The 23,870-nt window shown below is 41.8% G+C and overlaps 2 protein-coding genes across 2 annotated transcripts in view; one reads left to right on the top strand and one right to left on the bottom strand.

Annotated features, from left to right (window-relative positions):
* Positions 1 to 2,450, top strand: part of ARL6IP5 (ADP ribosylation factor like GTPase 6 interacting protein 5) — a 20,541-nt gene extending 18,091 nt beyond the window's left edge. The window contains exon 3 of the mRNA XM_059161474.1: positions 829 to 2,450. Coding sequence (XP_059017457.1) covers positions 829 to 1,001 — 173 coding nt within the window. The 3' untranslated portion in view covers positions 1,002 to 2,450. The remainder of the gene's footprint in view (positions 1 to 828) is intronic.
* LMOD3 (leiomodin 3) lies at positions 1,834 to 20,710 on the bottom strand. Its single transcript, XM_059161473.1, has 4 exons — positions 20,550 to 20,710; positions 19,772 to 20,099; positions 15,599 to 16,999; positions 1,834 to 6,402 (listed from the first exon to the last, which is right to left on the bottom strand). The coding sequence occupies exons 2-4, from the start codon at positions 20,063 to 20,065 to the stop codon at positions 6,376 to 6,378; spliced, it is 1,722 nt and encodes a 573-aa protein (XP_059017456.1). The 5' UTR covers positions 20,066 to 20,099; positions 20,550 to 20,710; the 3' UTR covers positions 1,834 to 6,375.
* Positions 20,711 to 23,870: the final 3,160 nt, after the last annotated feature.

The raw sequence follows: 23,870 nt of genomic DNA on the forward strand, positions 1-23,870 counted from the left end.
CAGGAGAGGGGCCACGGAATGTTTCTTAGTAAACAGATGTGAGTAATTGTAAGTGATGAAGCAAATGTACAGAACCTTGAGGTACCTGAGATCTATAAAACCATGAGTTGTTTTTTTTTTTTAAGATTTTATTTATTCATTTTATAGACAGAGATCACAAGTAGGCAGAGAAGCAGGCAGAGAGAGAGGAGGAAGCAGGCTCCCCGCTGAGCAGAGAGCCCGATGTGGGGCTCAATCCCAGGACCCTGAGATCATGACCTGAGCCGAAGGCAGAGGCTTTAGCCCACTGAGCCACCCAGGCACCCCTAAAACCATGAGTTTTTATCTAGACGTCTGTACCCAGCACTGTGGGAGACTACCCCTCGGGAAGCACATCTACCCCTCGGGAGGCACAACCTGGTGGACTTCACCCGCACACTTCCTGCAGGAAGATTATTAGTGAACCGAGCATGAGTTCATTTTTGGAAAACTTTGTTTTAGTCGGTTTTTACGTGAGTTGGAATCCTGTTGATTCACTGTGAATTTCAAGGCATTTAAGTAGTAGCAGAAGGGTAACAACTCAGCGTGAGAGAGTATGGCTGCCAAATTAGAGTCCTTCCTGCTGAATACGTTTTCCTTTACACATAAAGAAAACTTACTATATGACTTGACGATGAAGAGCCTTAGACCAAGTCCTAGGATCCCTTTGAGGACTTGGATCAGTTAGAGAACTGGACGGGTCTACAGCTAACTGAGGCGGTTTCCCTAAAGTGTGAAGACAGGGAGCGGAAGGTCGCGGTGGATGGAGAACCATTGCTTCCGTGCTAACCGGGTTTCATTTCCCTGCAGTGATGTTTATCCACGCGTCGTTGAGACTTCGGAACCTCAAGAACAAACTGGAGAATAAAATGGAGGGAATAGGCTTGAAGAGGACACCGATGGGCATTGTCCTAGATGCCCTAGAACAGCAGGAGGAAAGTGTTTCCAAAATCGCTGACTATATCAGCAGAGTGAAGGAATAAATGCCCCCTTGATAGGGCTGTGGCAGACATCAAGTTGCAGTTTGCCCTTATCCAGACCTACTCCCCACTTGTGTTCTTGAACTCGGAGGCGCCTGTAACGTCCACCTACCTACGGCAGCATGCATGTGTAGGTCCAACTGTTAACATCTCCAATGCTCCAGAGAGAAGCCCTCAGAAACTGCGAGAAAACTACCCTCCTATTATGCCTGAAGTCTCAAGTGTGTCTATGCAAACTGCTAGGAAAGGGATCACACTTCCTTCTGTAGAGAAATAAAAGAAAAAGCATTCTGCGTTGTACAGCAACAGTACTGTTAACTTGTAGGGAAAAAACTAATTGTATCAAGGCAATACGAGTAAATGAAAAAAAAAAAACTGTTAAAGTAGATGTCAACGTGTTAGACTTTTACTCCTCTGCCCCTCCCGTGTCCTCCTCCAAAAATATTCCCTGGGACTAGAATACGTGCAGTCTAAACTAGTTTGGCTTTTCTTCTTCTTCTTTTAAAATCAGAGATGATCTGTATCACTTTGCCTCCTGTGTGACGTGCAGTGGAAACTGGATAAACCAGTTTTTATTTTGTTTACAAATATAAAGATAGCTGTTTAGGAGACTACTTTGTCAAGTTCTTGTAAATTTTTGAAATACTAGTAATGCCTTTTCACTAGCAGATATCTGTTGCAACCTCAAGATCACCTTCTTTGAGGTTATTATCTATAAAACCTATATTATTCTTGAGAGTCTTGTTTAAAAAAGCAACAACAAAAAAATAAAACTTGAGTTCTGTTCATGTGGCACATCTTTTGTTGTTTTGATAAAAAGGTGTCCAAGATAATGTTTCCTATATTTTTTTCACTGTTTAGTTTTTAACTGGAACATTCAGAAAGAAGGAAATTGATGTACATTGTATTGATTTCTTAGGGGCACAAAGAGAACAATAATGGTTGGTCTTTTGAAATCTGAAAGGCATCTGTTGATGACCAAGCAAAAAGACTTATGAAAGTGGGAGTCACTAGTGGCTTTCTGCACTTCATAAAAATTGTAGATAGCAATGGTTATCACTGTATGTTTTCATAGCTAGACATTAGAATCAAGATAGCATGAGTTTATATATCCTGTTACTTTCTTCCTTTTATTTCTCATGTATTTAGAAATAGATGATACGAAATGTTTTGCTTGCCAGTTGAGTGATTTCATAGATGAAGACACATTTGGGTTTTCCTAACACTGAGTTATGAAGACAACTGGGGCAGTACTTACTGAAGAGACTCTCTGTATGTCTTCAAATAAGAAGCCACAGCATATGCTGCTCCTGATTAGTCTTGCATTTTAACTTCTCAGCCAACCCGCAGCCTTCCTCTCTAGCACAGTGAGAGTGCCGTGACTTCATAGATATGGTGTACAGTTTGTACCCTTACCCAAAGATGGAGAATAAAGTTTATCCAAGATTTTTATTTGTGAGGCTTTGTTTCATGCACATCTGTTGCTAAATACCTGGGATACTTGGTGACAGCCCTCTACACGAAGAGGACGTGCCCTGCGACAGAAACCACTCAGCTTGGGTTTCACACACCATAGTCTCCCCTCCATGCCCCCTATCCGTGCTTCTGCTTTCCATGGTTTCAGCGGCCGATGGTCAGCCTCAGTCCAGAAGCAGACGATCCTCCTCCCGACACACCAGGAGGTCAATGATAACAAATATGACAACACAATGCCTATGTAATTCCCCTCACTTCATCTCCACAGGAGGCATTTTCTCATCTCACATCATCACAGAACAAGGGTGAGTATGTACAGTCAGATGATTTTGAGAGACCGCATTCACATAACCTTTATCACAGCATATTATTATTGTTGTTCTAGTTTATTATCAGTTTTTGTTGTTAATCTCTGTGCCTCATTTATAAATTAAACTTTGTTGTAGGCATGTACAGGGAAAAAACCATATATAGGGGATTCATTACTATCTGTGGTTTCAGGCATCCACTGGGGTTCTTAGGCCATATCCCCACTGGATGGGGGTGGGGTGGGGGGCTATGGCACTATTTAATTCTTTAGTAATTTCCAGTCAGAATAAAATTGAATTCCAATGGGATCCTTTTTTAGACCTGACATATTATTTTTTTTAAAGACTTATTTATTTATTTGATAGACAGAGATCACAAGTAGGCAGAAAGGTAGGCAGAGAGAGAGGAGGAAGCAGGCTCCCCGCTGAGCAGAGAGCCAGATGTGGGGCTCGATCCAAGGACCCTGGGATCATGACCTGAGCCGAAGGCAGAGGCTTTAACTCACTGAGCCACCCAGGCGCCCCTAGACCTGACATATTTGAACCCTTTCTAGTGTCTACATGAATTCTGTAGACTGAGTGCTAAAGTGACAACTTAAATAAAATATATACTCATAATAATTACTAAGGGTTGGTGGTCAATTCTGAAAGGAAAATAATATAAAAATGTAGCATGTAAGAGCTGTAAATCATTGCATTTTAAAAACAAGGGGCACCTGGCGGGCTCGGTCAGAGTGGAATCAAGAGTTCGACTCTTGATCACAGGGTTGTGAGTTCAAGCCCTGTGTTGGGTTTAGAGATTACTTAAAATCTTAAAAAAAAAAAAAAAAAATTTAAAAACAAGTTAAATATATGCAATGGAATATTATGCAGTCATCAGAAAGGATGAATACCCAACTTTTGTATCAACATGGACAGGACTGGAAGAGATTATGCTGAGTGAAATAAGTCAAGCAGAGAGCGTCAATTATCATATGGTTTCACTTACTTGTGGAGCATAAGGAATAACATGGAGGACATTAGGAGAAGGAGAGGAGAAGTGAGTTGGGGGAAATCAGAGGGGGAGATAAACCATGGGAGACTGCTGTGAACTCTGAGAAACAAACTTAGGGTTTTGGAAGGGAGGGGGTGGGGAGAATGGGTGAGCCTGGTGGTGGGTATTAAGGAGAGGATGAATTGCATGGAGCACTGGGTGTGATGCATAAACAATGAATTTTGGAACACTGAAAATAAATAAAATTAAGACAGTAAAAAAAAAAAGTTAAAATCTTCAACTAAGATTTTTAGGTTAGGAGTGGGTAGATGGAACAAGTGTAAGTAAGCGGCTTCACCTGTCCCTTGACAAAAGTCTGTGTGGTGAAACAGTAAGCTATGAATTTGGATCACCTTTTCTCATCACACAACTAAAATGAAAGCCATCTTTTGGGACTATTAGCACTTTTTGAAATTCCTGACTTTATTAATGCTGTGGATATATAAGCAAACATATAAGGTCTTTCAAGAACTTCAACCACTGGGGCGCCTGGGTGGCTCAGTGGGTTAAGCCTCCGCCTTGGGCTCAGGTCATGATCGCAGGGTCCTGGGATAGAGCCCCGCATTTTGCTTTCTGTTCAGCAGGGAGCCCGCTTCCCTCTCTCTTGCTGCCTGCCCCTCTGCTTACTTGTGATCTCTCTCTCTCTGTGTCAAATAAATAAATGAAATCTTAAAAAAAAAGAAAAAAGAACTTCAACCACTAATACATAGTAAGCTTTTAAACATGTTTAGAGCACTATGTCCCATGGGTGCTCTTGATGTAGAATATGCTAGACACTTACAAAGCTCCTGCTTGGCATGCAAGGAGGTTTTATAGAAATGGTAACATAGAAAAAAATTCTCAGCTATTTGCTACTGTAAAATCAGTTACCTGACTGAAACTATAGCTATTCAAACCTGGATACTTTAGTACACACTAAATTATCCTTAAAAAAATGGAAACACCATATTTCTTTCCCTTGACTTGTCCTTCTAAATAATGTGTTGTTTAACTTTTCTCCATTAGATCTATTCTCTCCTAGCCAGTTTTGCTTGTGATGTACCACCTATGATTATATAAAAGGAGAAAGAGAGGGGCGCCTGGGTGGCTCAGTGGGTTAAGCCTCTGCCTTTGGCTCAGGTCATGGTCTCGGAGCCCTGGGATTGAGCCCCGCATCAGGCTCTCTGCTTTGCGGGGAGCCTGCTTCCCACCCCCCGCCCCGCCTGCCTCTCTGCCTGCTTGTGATCTCTGTCAAATAAATAAATAACATTAAAAAAAAAAAAAGTAGAAAGAGAGCAGGTGCCATCTGTTCAGTCAGGTAAAGTAGACAGAAAAGACACCAATGTGTGATTTCCTGATTTCTAATGTTCATGCCACATCTATACAAAATTTCAGATTCTATGCACCTAACGACTAGACCAGATAATTAAGAACTCCGGGAACTTGGAAAGACCACTTGGGTTGTTTGGAAGATTTTTATGGAGGATTAGGACCTAACCCACCTAGGACTTTGGTAAGCCTGAAGAAGGTAACAGAGAAGAAGGTAACAGAGAGAAGAAGAAAAGTGTTTTGGAAAGTGTTCCATGGAAGGATCAAGGAGAGCAAGGCACAGGGTATGTATGAGGATGTCTTATCAAGAGAATTATAAGAATCTGTGGCAAAGCAGACTCAGTTACTAAATTGGGAACAGATAATGGAGGGCCTTGAATAATGTTAAGAAACTGAAGTTTAATCCTATAGCAAGTTGCCTTTAGAAGGTTTCTGATGAGACTTATAAGACCAAATTAGCGTCACAAACTAAACTTATATATATTTCATTAGCAAAAACTAAAAACTTGTGATTAACTATCTTATTTATGCAAAAAAATTTTATTTTTTAAACAAAACAAAAATGCTGTCTTTGTTCCTTTATATATGGAAACAAGGAAGTCTACACGTATATATGTAGCTATACCTACAGGGTTTTTCCCCCATGACTTTTCCTGGAAACACTGTGTTCTCCATGTCCTGTGCCCCCTTGCTCCACTCCTCACAGATACATACCCCTTCTGAAGTACGATGCGCCAGGGGAATGGCCAGGAGAGCAAGCTAACAGGGTTGCAAACTGAAAATCCCGCCTCCTTCTCCAGAGAAGAGCTAACGAACAGGTCTTCCATTTCAGAGCATCAGCGGGCCTGGAGTTCAATTCACATTTCCACAGAGTGATACAGATTTGTGCCATGAATTATATGGAGGAAGAAATATTTAACACATCTATAGTATTTATTGTCATTTACCAGAAGAAAGCAATAGTAAAACAAACATTTATGGGGAAAAATTTTTCTTTTTTTTAAAATGCTAAATTTCACCCAAGTCACTCAAACGGATTGGGAGTAGAAAATGTTGTCCCAGAAGAGTAATTTTTTTTATCTCCCCCTTCCTTGCCAGCCTCTTATTTTGCCCCTGCCTTTACAGAATACTCCTATCAGATGCCAGCCTTGTTCCCAGTTCTACCACCTGGCTCCAGAAGTATGCTGCTGAGACGGTCTCCAAGCTCTGACCAGACTCATTGTCTTAGTTCCTTGTTCTTCTAAGATTATTCTTATGCCAGTTCCTTTGGCAGTTGCACCTGTGGATTGAAGTAGTTGAAAAAAGGGAAAAAAATTAATCCTGGAAATTCAAGAGTTAGGTAGCAAAAATGACAAAACTTACGTGCCTCTGAAGTTGCAAAAATGGATGAGAAATTTGGGCCAGAGAGCCTCCCAAAGCATAATAAAACAACAATAACAACTGTATCCATCATCCCTGGGGCATTTCGTGATGCCAGGGACTTATCTAAGGGCTGTAAGCACATGGTAATCATCTCATAAAAACAAAAGGGCAGGGGTGCCTGGGTGGTTCAGTGGGTTAAAGCCTCTGTCTTCGGCTCAGGTCATGATCCCAGGGTCTTGGGATCGAGCCCCTCATCAGGCTCTCTGCTCAGTGGGGAGCCTGCTTCCTCAATCTCTCTCTCTCTGCCTACTTGTGATCTCTGTCAAATAAATAAATAAAATCTTAAAAACAAAACAAAACAAAAAACGAAACAAAAAGCCCAAAAGGGCAGATGCTGGAGTCTGCCCAGTTCAAATCCTGGTACTGTATTACTAGATGTGCGGTCGCGGGTATCAGTGTTCTCAGCTATAAACTGACCATAACAGAACGGGTCTAGCATAAAAAGCTATTTTAAGGATTATGTGATAGAAAACAAGTTAGTAAGCAATACCACACTTCAAGAACATTTTCTCATTTTACTCTACAATAGCCTTGTTAAGGAGGAGACAGGCTCAGAGAGGAGAAGGCGTTTCCCACCCAGCTGGTTAGTGCCAGGGCAGGATTGCAACCCAGATCTGCCTGATTTCAATACCCAAGCCTGAACCACAAAAAAATACCACAAGAGTACATGATAGATGTTCTTTTATAACCTAGCCTTTCCTTTTTGAAGCACATTCCCAATTTGGTCACTTAAATTTAAAAAGCAAAGTATTTGGAGAAGAAGGCCCAAGGGCAAAATAAATGACCAAAGAGTAGCTTACATCTGACTTGCAGGTTTGTATCATTGGAACGCCTTAAAGATAAGGCAAGTTCTTCAACAGTGCCAGGTGGTGTTACATCTTGGGAGTGACTTAGCCATCCTGCAGGAACCTTCCAGAGGACACTGAAGAGGTACACAGGACACTCAGAGCTTGTACAATAATGAGTAAGAATTTATCTCCTGTTCCCCATATCCACCTGCCAATGTGAGGAGCCATTCTGGCCATCTGTTACGGCTCCTCCTGCAGCCAGTCTTCTCTCAGCCTTTGGCTGGAAAGATTTCCCAATCTCCTGCCCACTAGGGAAACTGCCCTCAAGCAGTTGCTACTGCCTGCCCAGCCTTCAAACCAAGGGGTTCTCCATGTGCTTCTGACTCTCTCCATCCTAGTGCCTGACTTTCAGGATGCACCTGTCTAGGGCTCAACCATGGAGAACACCAACAGGGAAGAACACCAGTGAGCCCAAAATACAATGCCACGTAGTTAAAAGAACTACAGCACTGCAACAAATAATTAAAACAGTGTGTTCTTTGTATTGCGGGATGGGGGGAAAAAAAAGCATTTTAAATAATGCTATTCCAGATGTATGTTTAGATGCAGGGGAGGGATCCAAAACAATACAAATACTTTAAAAAGCAAAATGTGGCACTGACCCAACATAGTAAACCCAGATACATATTGACATATTTAAAACATGACCAAGATGGCAATTCAGAACATTGTGAAAAAGAATCCCTGGTTGGCTATCATTGATCAGTGATTTGGGGAAAAAAAATATCAAAGTGGGTTTCTTGCTCCCCTACGTCCTTCTAAAATTTAACCTTTTAACTCATCTGTAATAGGGAATTAAAAAAAAAAAAAACTAAAAGTGACAAAAGCAGCAATAAAAGATGGGCAAATATTTTAGTAAGCTTCAAAAGAAGCCATTTCTAAGCAGAACCCCAAAGACAGAAACTAGAGAGGAAAAGATAACCAGCCTTGATGTTATAAATATATAAAACTTACAAACATGGCAATCTGCTTGCTGTATGGTTTGGGGGCCCTGTTCCCCCTTTCACTGGTTGGTTAAAATTCATTTAAGGAAAGTATGTGTGCAGAGCATCCCACAGGGCTCACACTTATATACAACTCACAGAGACGGGGGCAGGAAAAGAAGACCGTCTCCAGGGGTCATTTCATTGGGCACATCAATTTGAATTACTGCTTTCAGTCAACACCCCAGTAGGTGTCCAGAAAGAGCTGAGGAAGGCCTACTCTGAGGAATTCAGAATCTACTAGGAGACCCACACTATACTCATAAGGGTGCTCAAGCAGAATGTGGGAGATGCTGTAAGAGACATACGCATGAAGGGTCATGGAAACATAGAGGGAGCGCATTCACTCCTGATGATTCGTTTGGTTTCTTTTGCTATAAGAAGTCCTGTTTGCGCCAAGCCTGTTTGGATAGCTTTCAAGAGATAGAATTAAAGGTCATATGAGCAAAGGTTATGGAGGCAAGAAAAGAAGACCCTTTGGGGGAAATATCAAGGGATGTGATTCGTCGTGGGTGCCATAGACTTGGGGTTGTTGTCAGTGGGATGTCCACAGTAGCAGAATCAGTGTCATCAAGGACCTGGAGAGAAAGGCAAATTCTCAGGCACCATCCAAAATCCACTGAATCAGGAACTCTAGACACGGGCTCAGGAATCGGCACTCAGCCTTCGAGGTGGTTCTGATGCATGCTAAAATTTAAGACTCACCATCACAGACTTCAGAAACATTGTATACCATAAACTCTTTTTCCAACTAGGTATTAGGAAAAGGCAGTTCCTATGCTCTGTAGTTCTGGTCAACGTATGCTCTTTCAGGATGAGTTTGAAATATTACACAGTTCTTTCTCGAGGAGACCTCTTGTATAAAGAACTGATGGAACAAATAAAATAAGGAACAAAAATATAGGGCAGAGGGAAAAGTCATTGAAGACAACTCTGGGGCTTTAGACCTGAATGTGCAAGAGAAGGGAAAGAACAGTGAACACAGGGAACCAGAAACACCAGCAGGTCTCAACTCAAGAGGTTGGCTGCGGGGGGGGGGGGGGGGGGCGCCTGGGTGGTTCAGTGGGTTAAGCCACTGCCTTCGGCTCAGGTCATGGTCTCAGAGTCCTGGGATGGAGCCCTGCATGGGGCTCTCTGCTCAGCGGGGAGCCTGCTTCCTCCTCTCTCTGCCTGCTTGTGATCTCCGTCTGTCAAATAAATAAATAAAATTAAAAAAAAAAAAAAAAAAGAGGTTGGCTGGGGAAAGACTGAACAAAGGTGCTAAGAAAACTCCAGTGATCTAAATGGAAAGAGAGATCTGGGAAGTATCCTAGATTATGTGACAATGGAAACAAAAGGAGAAGATAAAATGGGAAATGGGAGGAAACTGCGGAAGTATGGAATCCAGAAATCCTTAAGAGAAAGAAGATCTTGTTAATGAGGTGAAGAAGAAATGGCCAGAGGTGGAAATGAAGACTCCAGGGTCTATAATGTCCCATTTAATAATCATAACTACCTATATGTCATGGAGTCTTTTGGCTAACCAAGGCTACTTTTGATATTCTTTTCTTTTTTTAAGGTTTTGTTTATTTATTGGCAGACAGAGATCACAAGTAGGCTGAGAGGCAGGCGGGGGGGTGGGGAGCAGGGTCCCTGCTGAGCAGAGAGCCCAATGCGGGGCTCTATCCCAGGACCCTGAGATCATGACCCAAGACAAAGGCAGAGGCTTAACCCACAGAGCCACCCAGGCGCCCCGTGCTTTTGATATTCTTAAACTGAAGTCTTTCCAAAGGAGAAATTTAGCTGTGTTTTTAGGCATTGGGGTGGAAACAATCCAGGTATAGAGAGGTGAGCCCAAGGTGAAATTGAGTGAATGTTAAACCACCTTCTTTGATTGGCACTGAAGCCTGTGTGTGATATAAATGCATTGGCACTGGGCATTGATATAGGTAAATGAAATTGTCACAGATGGGATCTTATCTCAGGGAGAAGTACAAAGACCCATCTGGGATGGTAGGCAGTGAACGGTCCACAAAATTTTTCAGGATAAAGGGAAATCCCGGGGCACCTGGGTGGCTGAGTGGTTTAAGCCTCTGACGTCGGCTCAGGTCATGATCCCAGGGTCCTGGGATTGAGCCCCGAGTCGGGCTCTCTGCTCAGCGGGGAGCCTGCTTCCTCCTCTCTCTCTGCCTGCCTCTCTGTCTGCTTGTGATCTCTGTCTCTCAGGTAAATGGATAAAATCTTAAAAAAGAAGAAAAAAGAAAAAAAGAAAAAGGAAATCCCACATTTGCCCAGGGAGGGGTAAGCCTCCAATTACTCAGTTATTAACTCATCAGGAAAGGACTCTGTGATTATTGAACGAATTCACTTTGTTAGGCAAGACAGAGTTTAAAAGCACAGCTAAAAACAAGAACAAAACAAACTAAAAAAATTCTACAGGAGCCAAGTAAGTAATGTCAACAAGTGAAACAGGCCAGTATTAGGCGGTATGGCATGGTGGAGACTGAGAAGAACTGGAGAGTCCATTACCTATCTTAAGGGAGAAGCCAAACGTCAAATCCAGCTGATGAGTGCCATGCAAACCCAAGCCCACTGTGGCCAGCTCTGATGTTTCAGGTGGTGCCAAAGAACTAAATGTTATTATGGGTATTTTCAATTTGGTACAACAATATCCAAGCCAAACACTCCAGGCCTGCAGATGTGGCTGACAGTCGGCCTGTTCTCACATACCTGGCCCACAGAACACATCTCTCTTAAACTGGGTAAAAGGGCAGCTTCTTGGAGGAGGTAGCATTTAAGCCAAGCCAGTATATAGATTTCCCTTTATTCTTTGCTACCAACTTCATTTTAAGGGTCCCAGGCCAGAAATATGGCGTGGGGGAGAGAACAGGCATTGAAATGAAAAAATACAATTAAAAAATATAAACGGACTGCTTGATGGGATATGTTTTGCATATACAAAATTACTATTTTCAAGTCCATGAGAGAAAAACAGAAGACTGTAAAAGGAAAACAAGACTAGCTAAGACTAAATCATTTATGTTTTTGGATATTCAAGATTCCAGTTAGGATCCTCAGCTTTTAAAAAAATCACAACGAGGGGCGCCTGGGTGGCTCAGTCGGTTAAGCCGCTGCCTTTGGCTCAGGTCATGATCCCAGGGTTTTGGGATTGAGTCCCACATCGGGCTCCTTGTCCAGCAGGGAGCCTGCCATTCGGCCTGCTTGTGCTCTCTCTATGACAAATAAATAAATAAAATATATTTTTTAAGATTTTACTTATTTATTTGACAGAGAGAGATAGCACAAGTAGGCAGAGAGGCAGGCAGAGAGAAAGGAGGAAGCAGGCTCCCTGCTGAGCAGAGAGGCCAATGTGTTGCGGAGCTTGATCCCAGGACCCTGGGATCATGACCTGAGCCGAAGGCAGAGGCTTTAACCTACTGAGCCACCCAGGCGCCCCAATAAATAAAATCTTAAAAAAAAAATCACAATGAAAATGAAATCTTCCATTTGCAATGATGTGGATGGAGGGTATTATGCTAAGCAAAATCAGTCAGTCAGAGAAAGGCAATTATCATATGAGCTCACTGATATGTGGAATTTAAGAAACAAAACCAAGGAGTATAGAGGAAGAGAGGAAAAAAAAAATAAAACAAGATGAAATCAGAGAGGGAGATAAACCATGAGTGGCTCTTAATCATAGGAAACAAACTGAGGGTTACTGGAGGGTAACTGGAGTTACTGGAGGGAGGAGAGGTTTCCTGGAGGGGAAGAGATAAGTGGGTGATGGACATTAAGGGAGATATGTGATGCAATGAGCACCGGGTATTATATAAGACTGATGAACCACAGACCTGTACCCCTGAAACCAATAATACATTATATGTTAGTTAATCGAATTTAAATGGAAAAATATTTTTTAAAAATCACAACATTTCAAAATTATACTTTAATTCTAACCTCATCCTTTCAAAACCCAGGCGTTTGGAGGGCATCTCTCTCCACCAGTCCAAGAGTGGGGGAGAAAGACCTAAAAATCTTTAATTTCACTTTTCCCAAATGAGGGCTGTTATGTCTCATTTGACTGGCTAAAAATACCCCTTTCTGCTGAGATTTTGTAGTATTGCCACCAATGGTGTTTTCTATATTCCGCTCAGTCTAAGAGGCACATTTTGTGACATTTCCACAGATCCCCAAATCAGAAAGCATCTTGCAGTCCGTAAGCTTTATAACAGTTGACGGTAGATTCAAGCGCGAACACACCACGGCTTTGCACACTATCGGCAGCTCCATTAACTATGCACGCAGATGTGCTGCCATTTAGAGTAGCTTTTTGAAGAAGGACAATGCCGACTTGGCAAAATGGGGTGGGAATGTAACTCTTTGTACTATTTTTGAACTTCTGCAAGTCCAAATGATTTCGCAATAAAAAAGACTGTCTTCTAAAAAGATCACATTGCGATTCAGAATGAAAGCAGAAATTTACTATGTATGCAGCAAGGAACACAATTTGATCGGTGGGGAACAAAGGGACATTAGTGGAGTGAATTTTGGTCAGTGGGATGAAATCATTTGCACATCTTTTTTTTTTTCCCAGAGCATTCACAGGACTATGTGTATGAAGCTGTGTGACAATCTCTATCTCATGCACCTGCAGAGATGACTCTCACAGGCCAAGCCAGGCAGGTGAAAGCAGGAGAAACTGCCAATCCCTTGGAACAGATAAAAGACACTTCAAAGCATAGGCTGCTTTGCAAGACACTCATTCAAAAATCATGTCAGCATTTACTTTGAAGTGTGCTTCTTTCTTAACGGACATCAAGCACAAAACAAAACACAGCTTACAACCGATAGCAGTTTAGAACTGATGGAAAATAGAAAATGTAGCAATCAGCCAGGGTTGCGTTTTTGTGGTTATCCTCATTAATTTATTTTCATGTCTTTTGTTCTAGAATCTGGACTCAAAGTTGAAGTGTTTCGGTTGACTAAAAGGCAGAGGGTCCTGGTTGTGGAAGTTATAAAACCAAGACTGTAAGTTCCATGAGGTCAAGACTGCGCCTGTCTTTTTCGGCCCGTGCCCCTGTCCCCTCTGATGGTACCTGACACACAGGTGCACTACATAAGTGCTACACTAACAAATAAGTGAATGGGCAGAATGAAACAGACTCCAGGGTAAGCAGACTTGCTCAGAGAACACTCCCTCGGAAGGCAGGGAATTGGGTCAGAAAATCATCCGAACTTCATGCTCTCTTCTAATCCGAACCCACAGGTCACCTCTAATGCAGATTTTAGAAAGACTTCTCTTGGGGCACCTGGCTGGCTCAGTTGGTTGAGTCTGACTTTTTTTTTTTTTTTTTTTTAAGATTTTATTTATTTCAGAGAAAGAGAGAGAGAGAATACACTAATAGGGGAGGGGCAGAGAGACCAGGAGACACCCAGTTGAACAGGGAGCCTGATGAAGGACCCAATACCAGGACCCTGACTTGCCAAAGGCAGACACTTAACTGACTGAGCCACCCAGACATCCCACTTGTCTGATGCTTGATTTCAGCTCAGGTCATGATCTCAGGGTCATGAGATCAAGCCCAGCATGGGGCTCTGTGCTGGGCGTGGCACCTACTTAACATACTTTCTCTCCCTCTGCCCTTCCTTCTCTCCATCTCTTAAAAAAAAAAAAAGGGACTCCTCTTCAGTCTTTTCAGACTTATTTTCTCTTGGTACAGCCTCCAAGGCAGCTTGAATATGCTTTACCAATGACTGGTTACACAGTGACAGAGCTAGTTTCTCCCAAATCAACACCCCAAGCCACCCCCCTACAGGGGGTCTGGCTGCCTGGAGAAGAGCAGGTGCAGAAACTCTTTATACACTACCCAAGGGCAGGCAAAGAACTCTTGTCTGACCTCAGGGGACCTTCTAGTGTTCTCACCCTGTTCTACCCAAGGAAGAATCAGAATCCCTCTATGACACAGAGGAAAGTCATCTTTGATTTAGAAGAATGGAATGCTGTCAATTCTGCATTACCGCAGATGGGAAGAAGGGACATACATCTGTATAACACATCTTGAAGAAATTGTGACTCCCTATGATGAAATAATAGATGGACTGTTTGGCTCTATTACACTCTAGATTTTAAAATAATACAGTTCGGGGCACCTGGGTGTCTCAGTGGGTTAAAGCCTCTGCCTTCGGCTCAGGTCATGATCTCAGGGTCCTGGGATCGAGCCTTGCATTGGGCTCTCTGCTCAGCAGGGAGCCTGCTTCCCTTCCTCTCTCTCTGCCTGTCTCTCTGCCTACTTGTGATCTCTGTCAAATAAATAAATTAAATTAAATAAAATTATACAGTTCATTATTAAGTACCTATGACTTTTGGACATACGCCTTTCAGATTCCATAGGTGCTATCATTGTAATGACAAAAAAAATATTTCTTCAACTTCACCTGCAAGGAATACACATTTTCATGTATCAGCAGCAGTTAATCATGAATCACAATAAACATTAAAGCTGAAATCATAGTCAAAACTCCATTCATTCACGGAGCTTAAAATTGATAGCAGTTTAGAACTGATGGAAAATAAGAAAAGGTAGCAATTAGCCAGGGGTTCTGGAGATGGTATCCTGACGTTTACCGTTTATCTGGCCACCTAAACAGTGAAGAGTACAGAAATGCCATTGCAGGTAGTCTATCTTCATCTACTAAAAAAGAACCAACTATTTTTAAACATTCTGGAAGCACTCAGTTATTTACAAATGATGGGCCTAAATTAGGCTTCATCCTTACTTATTCCTGCAGCAGGTTCCTCGAGATCTCCGAAGGTCAGCTCTGCGGCTGGGGTGGATAAACGCTTGGCCCTGGACCTGGAGCTGAATTTCAGTGTCGATTCTACCACTTTCTAGCTCTGCCTCCTATACACGGTACTGAACTTCTCTAAGCCTCAGTTTCTCTTTTATAAAATAGGGAGAATAATAATACCTACCTCCTAGGGCTAAGAGGATGAGTTAATTCATATAATGTATCTGGCCTACAATAATCGCTCAATACACCTTAGCTGTGAATTGCACTGGTACAAAGTTGTCTAGTTCTTTATGTGTCCTTGGGGATAACTGGTAATTTTGTTGCCCTGGTAATGCTGATGGCTTCCTTCGGTTAGTCACCACTAGTGAGACTCTCCCGGAGTTAAAACAAGCAGGAGGTAGAGGTGGGATACCCTGGAATTCGTTCACCATTTCTCCTCCCCTCTACTTACGGGCTTAAGATAGGCGACATTACTGTGGCGAATGTCATTCAAGAGCTGATCTCTGGGAGTGATTTCCACCAGCGGGGGTGGCCTGTTTTTCGGCACCGGTTTGAGCGTTCTGATGACATCTTTGAGGTTGGTCTTCTCGGGCGGCTCTCTGGCTTCGGGCATCCGAGACTTGCGTTGCATCCTCTTCAGCTTCACCACTCGGAAGGAGTCAGGGTCCGTCCTGTACTTCGGGGGCTGTGACGGCTTCTTCATCATTTCATTCTGTCGATTGAAGGCGGCCGCTTGGAGGTTGGGCGGCTGTGGAGGAGGCTGGAGGAACTCCTGCATCCTGGGATCCGGCATGGGTCCCCCCAGCCTCTCCCACATTCCAGGTGGCAGCCCCAACCCATTCTCCAACATGGCTATCAACTTCCTCTGCTCTTTGAGCTGCTGCTGTTTTTGTTCCTCTTGTCTTTTCTGCCGCTGCTTGTCCTGATTCCTGGTGAGCAGGTTGGTCACCACCATTCTGGGACCCGGGAGCTCAAAATGGTAGCCCACCTTCAGGAGAGTGGTGTTGGCCTTCAACAGCCGGGAGATTTCCATTTCGGCATGGTGGCCCAGCATGTGCCTTTGATTGTGAAACCGAAGTTCGGTGAGCGTCTCGTTGAACTGGAGGCACCTCATGATGGCCACGATTCCTTTCCCCGTGATGAAGTTGGACTCGATGTTGAGAGTGGTAATGCTCCTATTTTCCCGCAGCATGTTCGCCAAGGCGAACGCAACGTTCTCATCCGCGCCCACGTTGGCCAAGCTGAAGGTTTTGATGTGTTTGTTTTTCTTCATTGCGTTGACGAAGTCCAGCAACATCTCCTTGGGGATGTTTTCAATGTTGTTCAGGTTGAGCTCCTTCATGTCAGGGTCATTCTGTCTAACGCGCCTCAAGCTCCCATCCAGGTCTGTTTGGTTTCCCGAAGGCCTCGCGCTTACCTTTAGAAAACTGGTATCTAGCGCTAACTTCTTGGGATCTAATTTTGATATTTTCTTCTCACTTTTTTCTTGGACCTCTGGTTCGTCTTTCTGTTCTCCAAATGCCTTCTTAGCTACTTGTGCACAGCTGCTCTCCCCGTTCCTGATCTGCTGCTCTACCCCACCTTGCACGCCTCTTTGTGGCTTTTCCACACTCTCTTCACTGTCGTCATTTCCTTCCTCGTCTTCATCCTCGTCATCTTCATTCTCGTCATCTTCATCCCCGTCATCTCCTTCATCTTCTTCACCATCAGCATCATCGGTTTCTGGGACATCGCTGCTGCCTTTTGATTCTCTTTTATTTGCAGCAATTTCGTTATTGAGCTTTTCTTTTAAATACTGGGACACATTTTTATTACCTTTGCCTACTTCTTCATGCTGCTCTTGAGTGTCCACCTAAAAGAGAGGTTTATGAGGGTTAGAACACATGGGGATGGAGAAACAGGAAGCAGAGCAGTCGCTACTGGAAATAAGAGATTTATTAGGAAGTGAAATGAGTAAGCAAATAAATGGTGTGTATAGTGTTCCATTTGTGTGTGTATATATATACACAAACATATATACAATATATAAAAGCTTATAAGTGTATAGGAAAAACAAGTCTATGGTAATGCTTACCCAATTATCAGTTCTCTCTTAAAAATAGAGGGAATTATTAAGGTAACTGAGAAGGGGGCAGTGTCTGGCTGGCTCAGTCAGAGGAGCATGTGATTCCTGATCTCAGGGTTATGAGTTCAAGTCCATGTTGGCTGTAGAGATTACTTTAAAAATAAAATAAAATAAAATAAAATAAAATAAAATAAAATAAAATGATAACTGGAGGGGTGCCTGGGTGGCTCAGCGGGTTAAGCCTCTGCTTTTGGCTCAGGTCATGGTCCCAGGCTCCTGGGATCGAGCCCCACATCGGGCTCTCTGTTCAGCAGGGAGCCTGCTTCCTCCTCTCTCTCTGCCTGCTTTTCTGCCTACTTGTGATCTTTGTATGTCAAATAAATAAATAAAATCTTAAAAAAAAAAAGATAACTGGAGAGGGGATGCATGTAATTCTAAAGTGTTTAAGTGTTTTTTAAAAAAATACACATATTAGTTTTGTAAGCAAATATACTCTAAATAAAGATGAACTTTTATAGCCATACTACAGATAGATACAAACACATTTTGGGGGGGGCATGCTGTGTTTATCTCATTCCATATGGTAAAATGAAACATAATTTTGGTTTTGGACTCTGTATTGTTTTTAAAAATGGTGTTCAATTCTAGAAGCGGCCCCAAAATTATTTGCTTTGAAAACCTTATGGAGTTATCGATCAATACACTGAAGTCTTTGTTTTATATATATCCAAATAGGCATTTTTGTGTTCAATAGTCCTAGGTTACACAAATTACTCATTGCTCCAAACAAAACTTACATCCCAAGATACCTGCTAATCTAATATAATGTGTATATCAACTTTCTCTGAAAACATAACATACTGTGGGAAAAGTGAGAGCATTTTGATACCCTGAAATATACCAAAGACCTAGACTTAGATTTTTTGTCTCCTCAGTTCTATGACCACTATCCTGACTACTTCGAGGACAGGATCACAAGTCCAGTTTCTTTTGAAACAAAGTCTTTAGGGGGCAGTGCTGGCTACAAAAGAGGATCAGATTATACAGATCTTTAGAAACAATGCTTTGGGGCACCTGGGCAGCTCAGTGGGTTAAAGCCTCTGCCTTCAACTCAGGTCATGGTCTCAGGGTCCTAGGGTCAAGCCCCACGTTGGGCTCTCTGCTCAGCAGGGAGCCTGCTTCCCCATCTCTCTCTGTCTGCCTCTCTGCCTACTTGTGATCTCTCTGTCAAATAAATAAATAAAATCTTAAAAAAAAAAAAAAGGGAACAATGCCTTAGTCTAGAAAGGAAATTAGCAGTTTCTGAACGATGTTTGTTAGATTCTTGCTTATCAATTAGTGTGCTTTCCTATACCACATGTGTACCTCATAGGTGTCATTTTGAAAGCTGGTGTAGCATTTTCAAGCAAGAACTTGATCTTCTTGCTTACAACATACGGTAGGTTGGAAGTGACAGTTGGCAACAGTCATCCTAACCACTTTAAAGCCTTCTCTACTGCATTTCTCATCTGTCCCAGTAGGGGGAGACAATCATCAAGCTGTTTAAATTATACTAAGGGAAGACAAAAGTGTTCAAAGTACCCAGTTTTCTTTTTCTGAAATTTGCATTCAGAATAGAATTGGTTCTTACTCCAACTGTATAATATAGTCACTCCAAATAGCTGCAGATTGTACCTTAAACTCCAACCTGACCAAACGGGCAATTGCTTAAATTTAGTACATGTTTAAACTCTTCTGACCCTGAAACCAGTTTGTAAGTTTCCTTAATCACAGCCAGCATGATAGCAATGTGAGAAGATAGAGCTGTAACAGCAGGTATAACTAAAAGCGTCTTTACCTGCAGGGATCTTGATCTTCCTTTGGCTTTGTCCTTTTTAAGTAGAACATTAAGAAAAGTATGCTGATATATGATAGGTTCATAGATGCAAATGCAATTCTAGTGGCCATATAAGAAATATATTGCAGAAAGAACGGTCTTTACAACAACTGTTCAATAGCTGTCAATTTCTAAATGTATTACTGATATCCAATAAACTGTGTTAATATGGAACTTTGGGAGTTATTTGACATGGTTGAACTATATAGATTATGGGGCGAGACTTCAGAAGGGCTGTGACGCCCTTGCAATTTTCTGTGAAATACTACCTAAGAATGTGTAAGCAGAAGGAGGGATATAGAGCATTCATCAGCTTCTTAAAGCGTTCTATGTGTCCAAAAAAAAAAAAAAAAAAGGAGTTAAGGACAAATTCTTATAGGTTATGAGCTAATTCATTAAGATCAGGTCTGTAGAATCAGGCTTTCCTACACAATGAACCCCACAGCCATTAAAAAAAAAAGAGACATTTACACGAAAACTATCATTTTTCCTTCCCAGTTATACCATGTAAGTGTTTCAGGAAGTTCCAGTCCGACATCAGATTAAATGTTAATGACCTAATCTAGCAGCGGCAACAAAACAAGACCAAACATGAAGTCTTGAGAAACGGACAGTTGCCGCAGGGACACCTGTCGCTCGGGCCCAGGCAGATGATTCTCTGCTGTACACAAATTCCTGATTACCTGGGACGGCACAAAGGTGACAGGGACACGTTCATCCTCCAGCATGCGTCTGGATGCCTTTTGCCAATACATATAATCCATTAGAGACTTATGGTCAAAATTTCCTGTGGGTGGCTTGTCGGTCTGATCCTTCTGAATCATTCCAACGGGAAGCCTGGGGTCCGGGGCCATCACTTCCATTTCTGACTGCAGTTTTCTCAGCTCTTCGGGGGACAGGTTGGCCAAGATTTCATCTTCATCAATCTCCTCATCAAAGAGTTCTTCTTCGTCTGAATTCCTGCTGTGTTCTGACATGATTCCCCCCCCCGCCCTGTATTTTTCTCTGTTACTAGAAAAGGAGAAATAATCAAAGACTCTCTCCAAATAAGCAAAAACTCTCAAGGAATTCCCCCTGGTTAACAAACATTCCAGGTTAACACTGCTTAAAGAGGTTTTCACCCCTGAGGATCTCAGTGGCCTGTGCTGAGCAGCTGGGGGGGGGGGGGGGACTATAGCTAAGCTCACGCCGTATCTATATTAAGCAGGGCTTGGCTGGATAGCGTCAATTTATGAAACTACTGTGTGGCTCTCATTTTGGCAACGTGAGTCAGCTGTGCAAATCCATCTGACATTTCAGTACAGCTGCTGAGGTCTGCCAGCGAGTACCAGGTCTGGAGAATCTCTATGGGGATAAAATCAGTTCTTCCCAGGTACTGTCACACCCCAGTTCATGCAGCCCATACACACGTACTGTAACACTACAGGGGAGATCACTTCTTTTTACTTAGCTGCAACTTACAAGTTTTGGGAGGGAAGATCCAACCAGCGACTGGAGTTCCACAGAAGTCAAAATTCTACTTGTGGGTGGAACTCGAGCTCTCGGGGCTTCTCTCTTCATGCCAGGGTGACTCTGGAAGCAAACCGGCACACAGCAGAGCAGAGGTCTGGCTCTGTTTCTCATTCCCAGTGTAAGCTGAACCTCTGCAAGATGTCCTTATTTGCATCTCGATCCTGTGATCTGACAGACGGGGACAACCAGTGCTTGAATTCCACTATAAGCGAGGAGTTTAATATTCTAAATAATTGTTTTTTCTTACTAAAAATCCATTAGCTCGGATAAATTGAAGTGGGTCACAAATGAAAGGCAACAAGCCCCCAAACTGTTAAAGTCCTGGAAGAAACCACGAGAGGATTTTTCTTTTTTTATGTCCTCAGAGGGCAGTATTTAATCCAAATGACAAATGCACGTTTTTTGGACCCAGATATTCCTCTTTTGGCAATGTATCCTACTGATATGCTATCAATAGAGGTGAAATGACAGGTGTACAGAATTATTCAATATAACAGTATAGAATAGTATGTATTATATGTTGTTATTGGTAGGAGAAGAGGTAAAAGAATATAGGTATATATACACAAATTTTATCAACATAACGGATCCTTGGAAAAATATACAAGAAACCATTATCATCAGTACTTCTGGAGAGAAGAGTGGCTTGTCTGGGAGATGGGGCTGGGAAAGGCTTCGTTACTGTATACTCTTTCATAATCGCCAGCCTCGGGGCTTTATTAATATAATGCTTAGTCAAGCTTTTAATGCTTATTTCAATGCTTACTCAATGCTTATTTGAACATTTATTGTACAAAATTAAGATAACACAGGGAAGTATAAAGAAAATAAAAATTTTCCCTTATGTCACCACTAAGAGCTACCACTCACTATTAACATTTTGGTTCATCAGTCCAGTCCATTCTTCCAGGCGCATGAACTAAATAATATTTTGTCATCTCTCTTTTTTTTTTTAATTACAAAATCAGGACTTTTTCATGGCATTTTTTTCTACTACTACATAATTTTTAATAGCTCTCTGTTAAGACTCTGTATATGGATAGACAATAATTTATGTAAGCGATCCCCAATTGTTGAATATTTGGACTGTTTTCCATTCTCACAAGCACAATGATTTCTTAAATAAACAACCCCTCTAGCTAAATAATTATGGATGTGTAAAGTTATTTCCTTAGGATAAGCTGAATACATTCTAAGAAGTGAAATTGCTGGGTCCAAGAAGTGGAAGGCATTTCATACACCTAAGTGATCTCAATATTTTTGCAAATCATCTCCAATACATATATATTAAAGTTTTTGCAAGTTACATATGTAACTATTCTAATATATCACTTATAGATATCATATTTATAATATACATGGCCAAATATTCTTAAGTAAATAATATTTATAATTATAAATGTTAATTTTTGGCATATGTTTTGTTACACACACACACACACATGTGCAGCTATATAACAAAACATATCCAGAAAAATCAACTGTGGGAAGTTTTAAATGGATGTTCTAATGTTTTCTTCCCATCCCAGTTATTTATTTTGAATACCCCAAGGTTGAGAAGCTTCTCAAAGATATGGCTAGGAGCACTGGGTGTGGGGCAAAAATAATGAATACTGTTATGCTGAAAATAATAAATAAATAAATAAGTAAAGATATGGCTAAACGACTCCCAAGAAATTTATTAGCAGTTTACTTGAATGATCATGTTAACGTAAAGGACACAGGTGCATGGTGGCACCCCAGCGGTGTCCTCTTGCTCTCAGGTCTTCCTACTGTCCCTGTAAAACGGACAGATGTTCATGGCTTCGGGGACAAGGAGGTAGACCACTTTGCCGATAGCTCATTTGCAAACCATCATTTCATAGACGTCGTTTGTCAGTGGTCTAAGAGACTTGATTAAGAAGAGTTTTATGTTCAAGGTGTTTGGGAAATGTGAAATTCCGCTTTTGCCTTTTAAAGATGTGTGTAGCACCGGAGTTACTGAACACTCTGAGAAATCACACACCAAAGAAACCAATTTGTTTAACCCAATATTCCCCAACCTCATTTAATTCATGCCTCCCGACCCCGACCCCCCAAATCATTTATTACTATCTTGTACAATTAAATTTCCAAATTCATACTATGGGGCATACTGATCTAAATATGAAAGAGAAAGATCTGGCATCACTCTGCTGGATTCATGTTCCAGCTGTATTCCTTACTATGTGCTATTAGACAGCTCACTTGGCCCAATTACCTCATCATATCAAAGGGATCGGAGAATAATAGTTACCATATACAATTACTGAGAGACCGACATGAGGTTATATATAGCTACACAAATTAAGCAGGATTGTGCATGGCGCAGAGCAAGCCCTTAATAAGTGTTAACTATTACTAGTCTCATCATTCATGGAGAACCACAGAAACACTTAAAGAAAAACAAACACAATTATAAAATGTAACACATTTTGTAAACCATTTCCATGGGAGAAATCATTATAATAATGTCAACCAACAAAGGGCTTGGAAAAAATCTTGTTGCTTTTACAGAAAGCAAGAGGCTTTTATTTTTATTTTTTTTTTAATTTTTTATTTTTTATAAACATATATTTTTATCCCCAGGGGTACAGGTCTGTGAATCACCAGGTTTACACACTTCACAGCACTCACCAAATCACATACCCTCCCCAATGTCCATAATCCCACCCCCTTCTCCCAAACCCCCTCCCCCCGGCAACCCTCAGTTTGTTTCGTGAGATTAAGAGTCACTTATGGTTTGTCTCCCTCCCAATCCCATCTTGTTTCATTTATTCTTCTTCTACCCACTTAAGCCTCCATGTTGTATCACCACTTCCTCATATCAGGGAGATCATATGATAGTTGTCTTTCTCTGCTTGACTTATTTCGCTAAGCATGATACGCTCTAGTTCCATCCATGTTGTCGCAAATGGCAAGATTTCATTTCTTTTGATGGCTGCATAGTATTCCATTGTGTATATATACCACATCTTCTTTATCCATTCATCTGTTGATGGACATCTAGGTTCTTTCCATAGTTTGGCTATTGTGGACATTGCTGCTATAAACATTCGGGTGCATGTGCCCCTTTGGATCACTACATTTGTATCTTTAGGGTAAATACCCAATAGTGCAATTGCTGGGTCATAGGGCAGTTCTATTTTCAACATTTTGAGGAACCTCCATGCTGTTTTCCAGAGTGGCTGCACCAGCTTGCATTCCCACCAACAGTGTAGGAGGGTTCCCCTTTCTCCGCATCCTCGCCAG

This window comes from Mustela lutreola, chromosome 2 (assembly GCF_030435805.1).
Source record: "Mustela lutreola isolate mMusLut2 chromosome 2, mMusLut2.pri, whole genome shotgun sequence".
In the NCBI taxonomy this organism is placed as follows: domain Eukaryota; kingdom Metazoa; phylum Chordata; class Mammalia; order Carnivora; family Mustelidae; genus Mustela; species Mustela lutreola.

Coding starts and splice junctions, on each gene's coding strand:
- LMOD3 (XM_059161473.1), bottom strand. CDS start 20,065: ATGTCAGAACACAGCAGGAATTCAGACGAAGAAGAACTCTTTGATGAG. Junction 17,000..19,771: donor TCACCTTTGTGCCGTCCCAG/GTAATCAGGAAT, acceptor CCTCTCTTTTAG/GTGGACACTCAAGAGCAGCA. Junction 6,403..15,598: donor ATGTCGCCTATCTTAAGCCC/GTAAGTAGAGGG, acceptor TTCAATCCACAG/GTGCAACTGCCAAAGGAACT.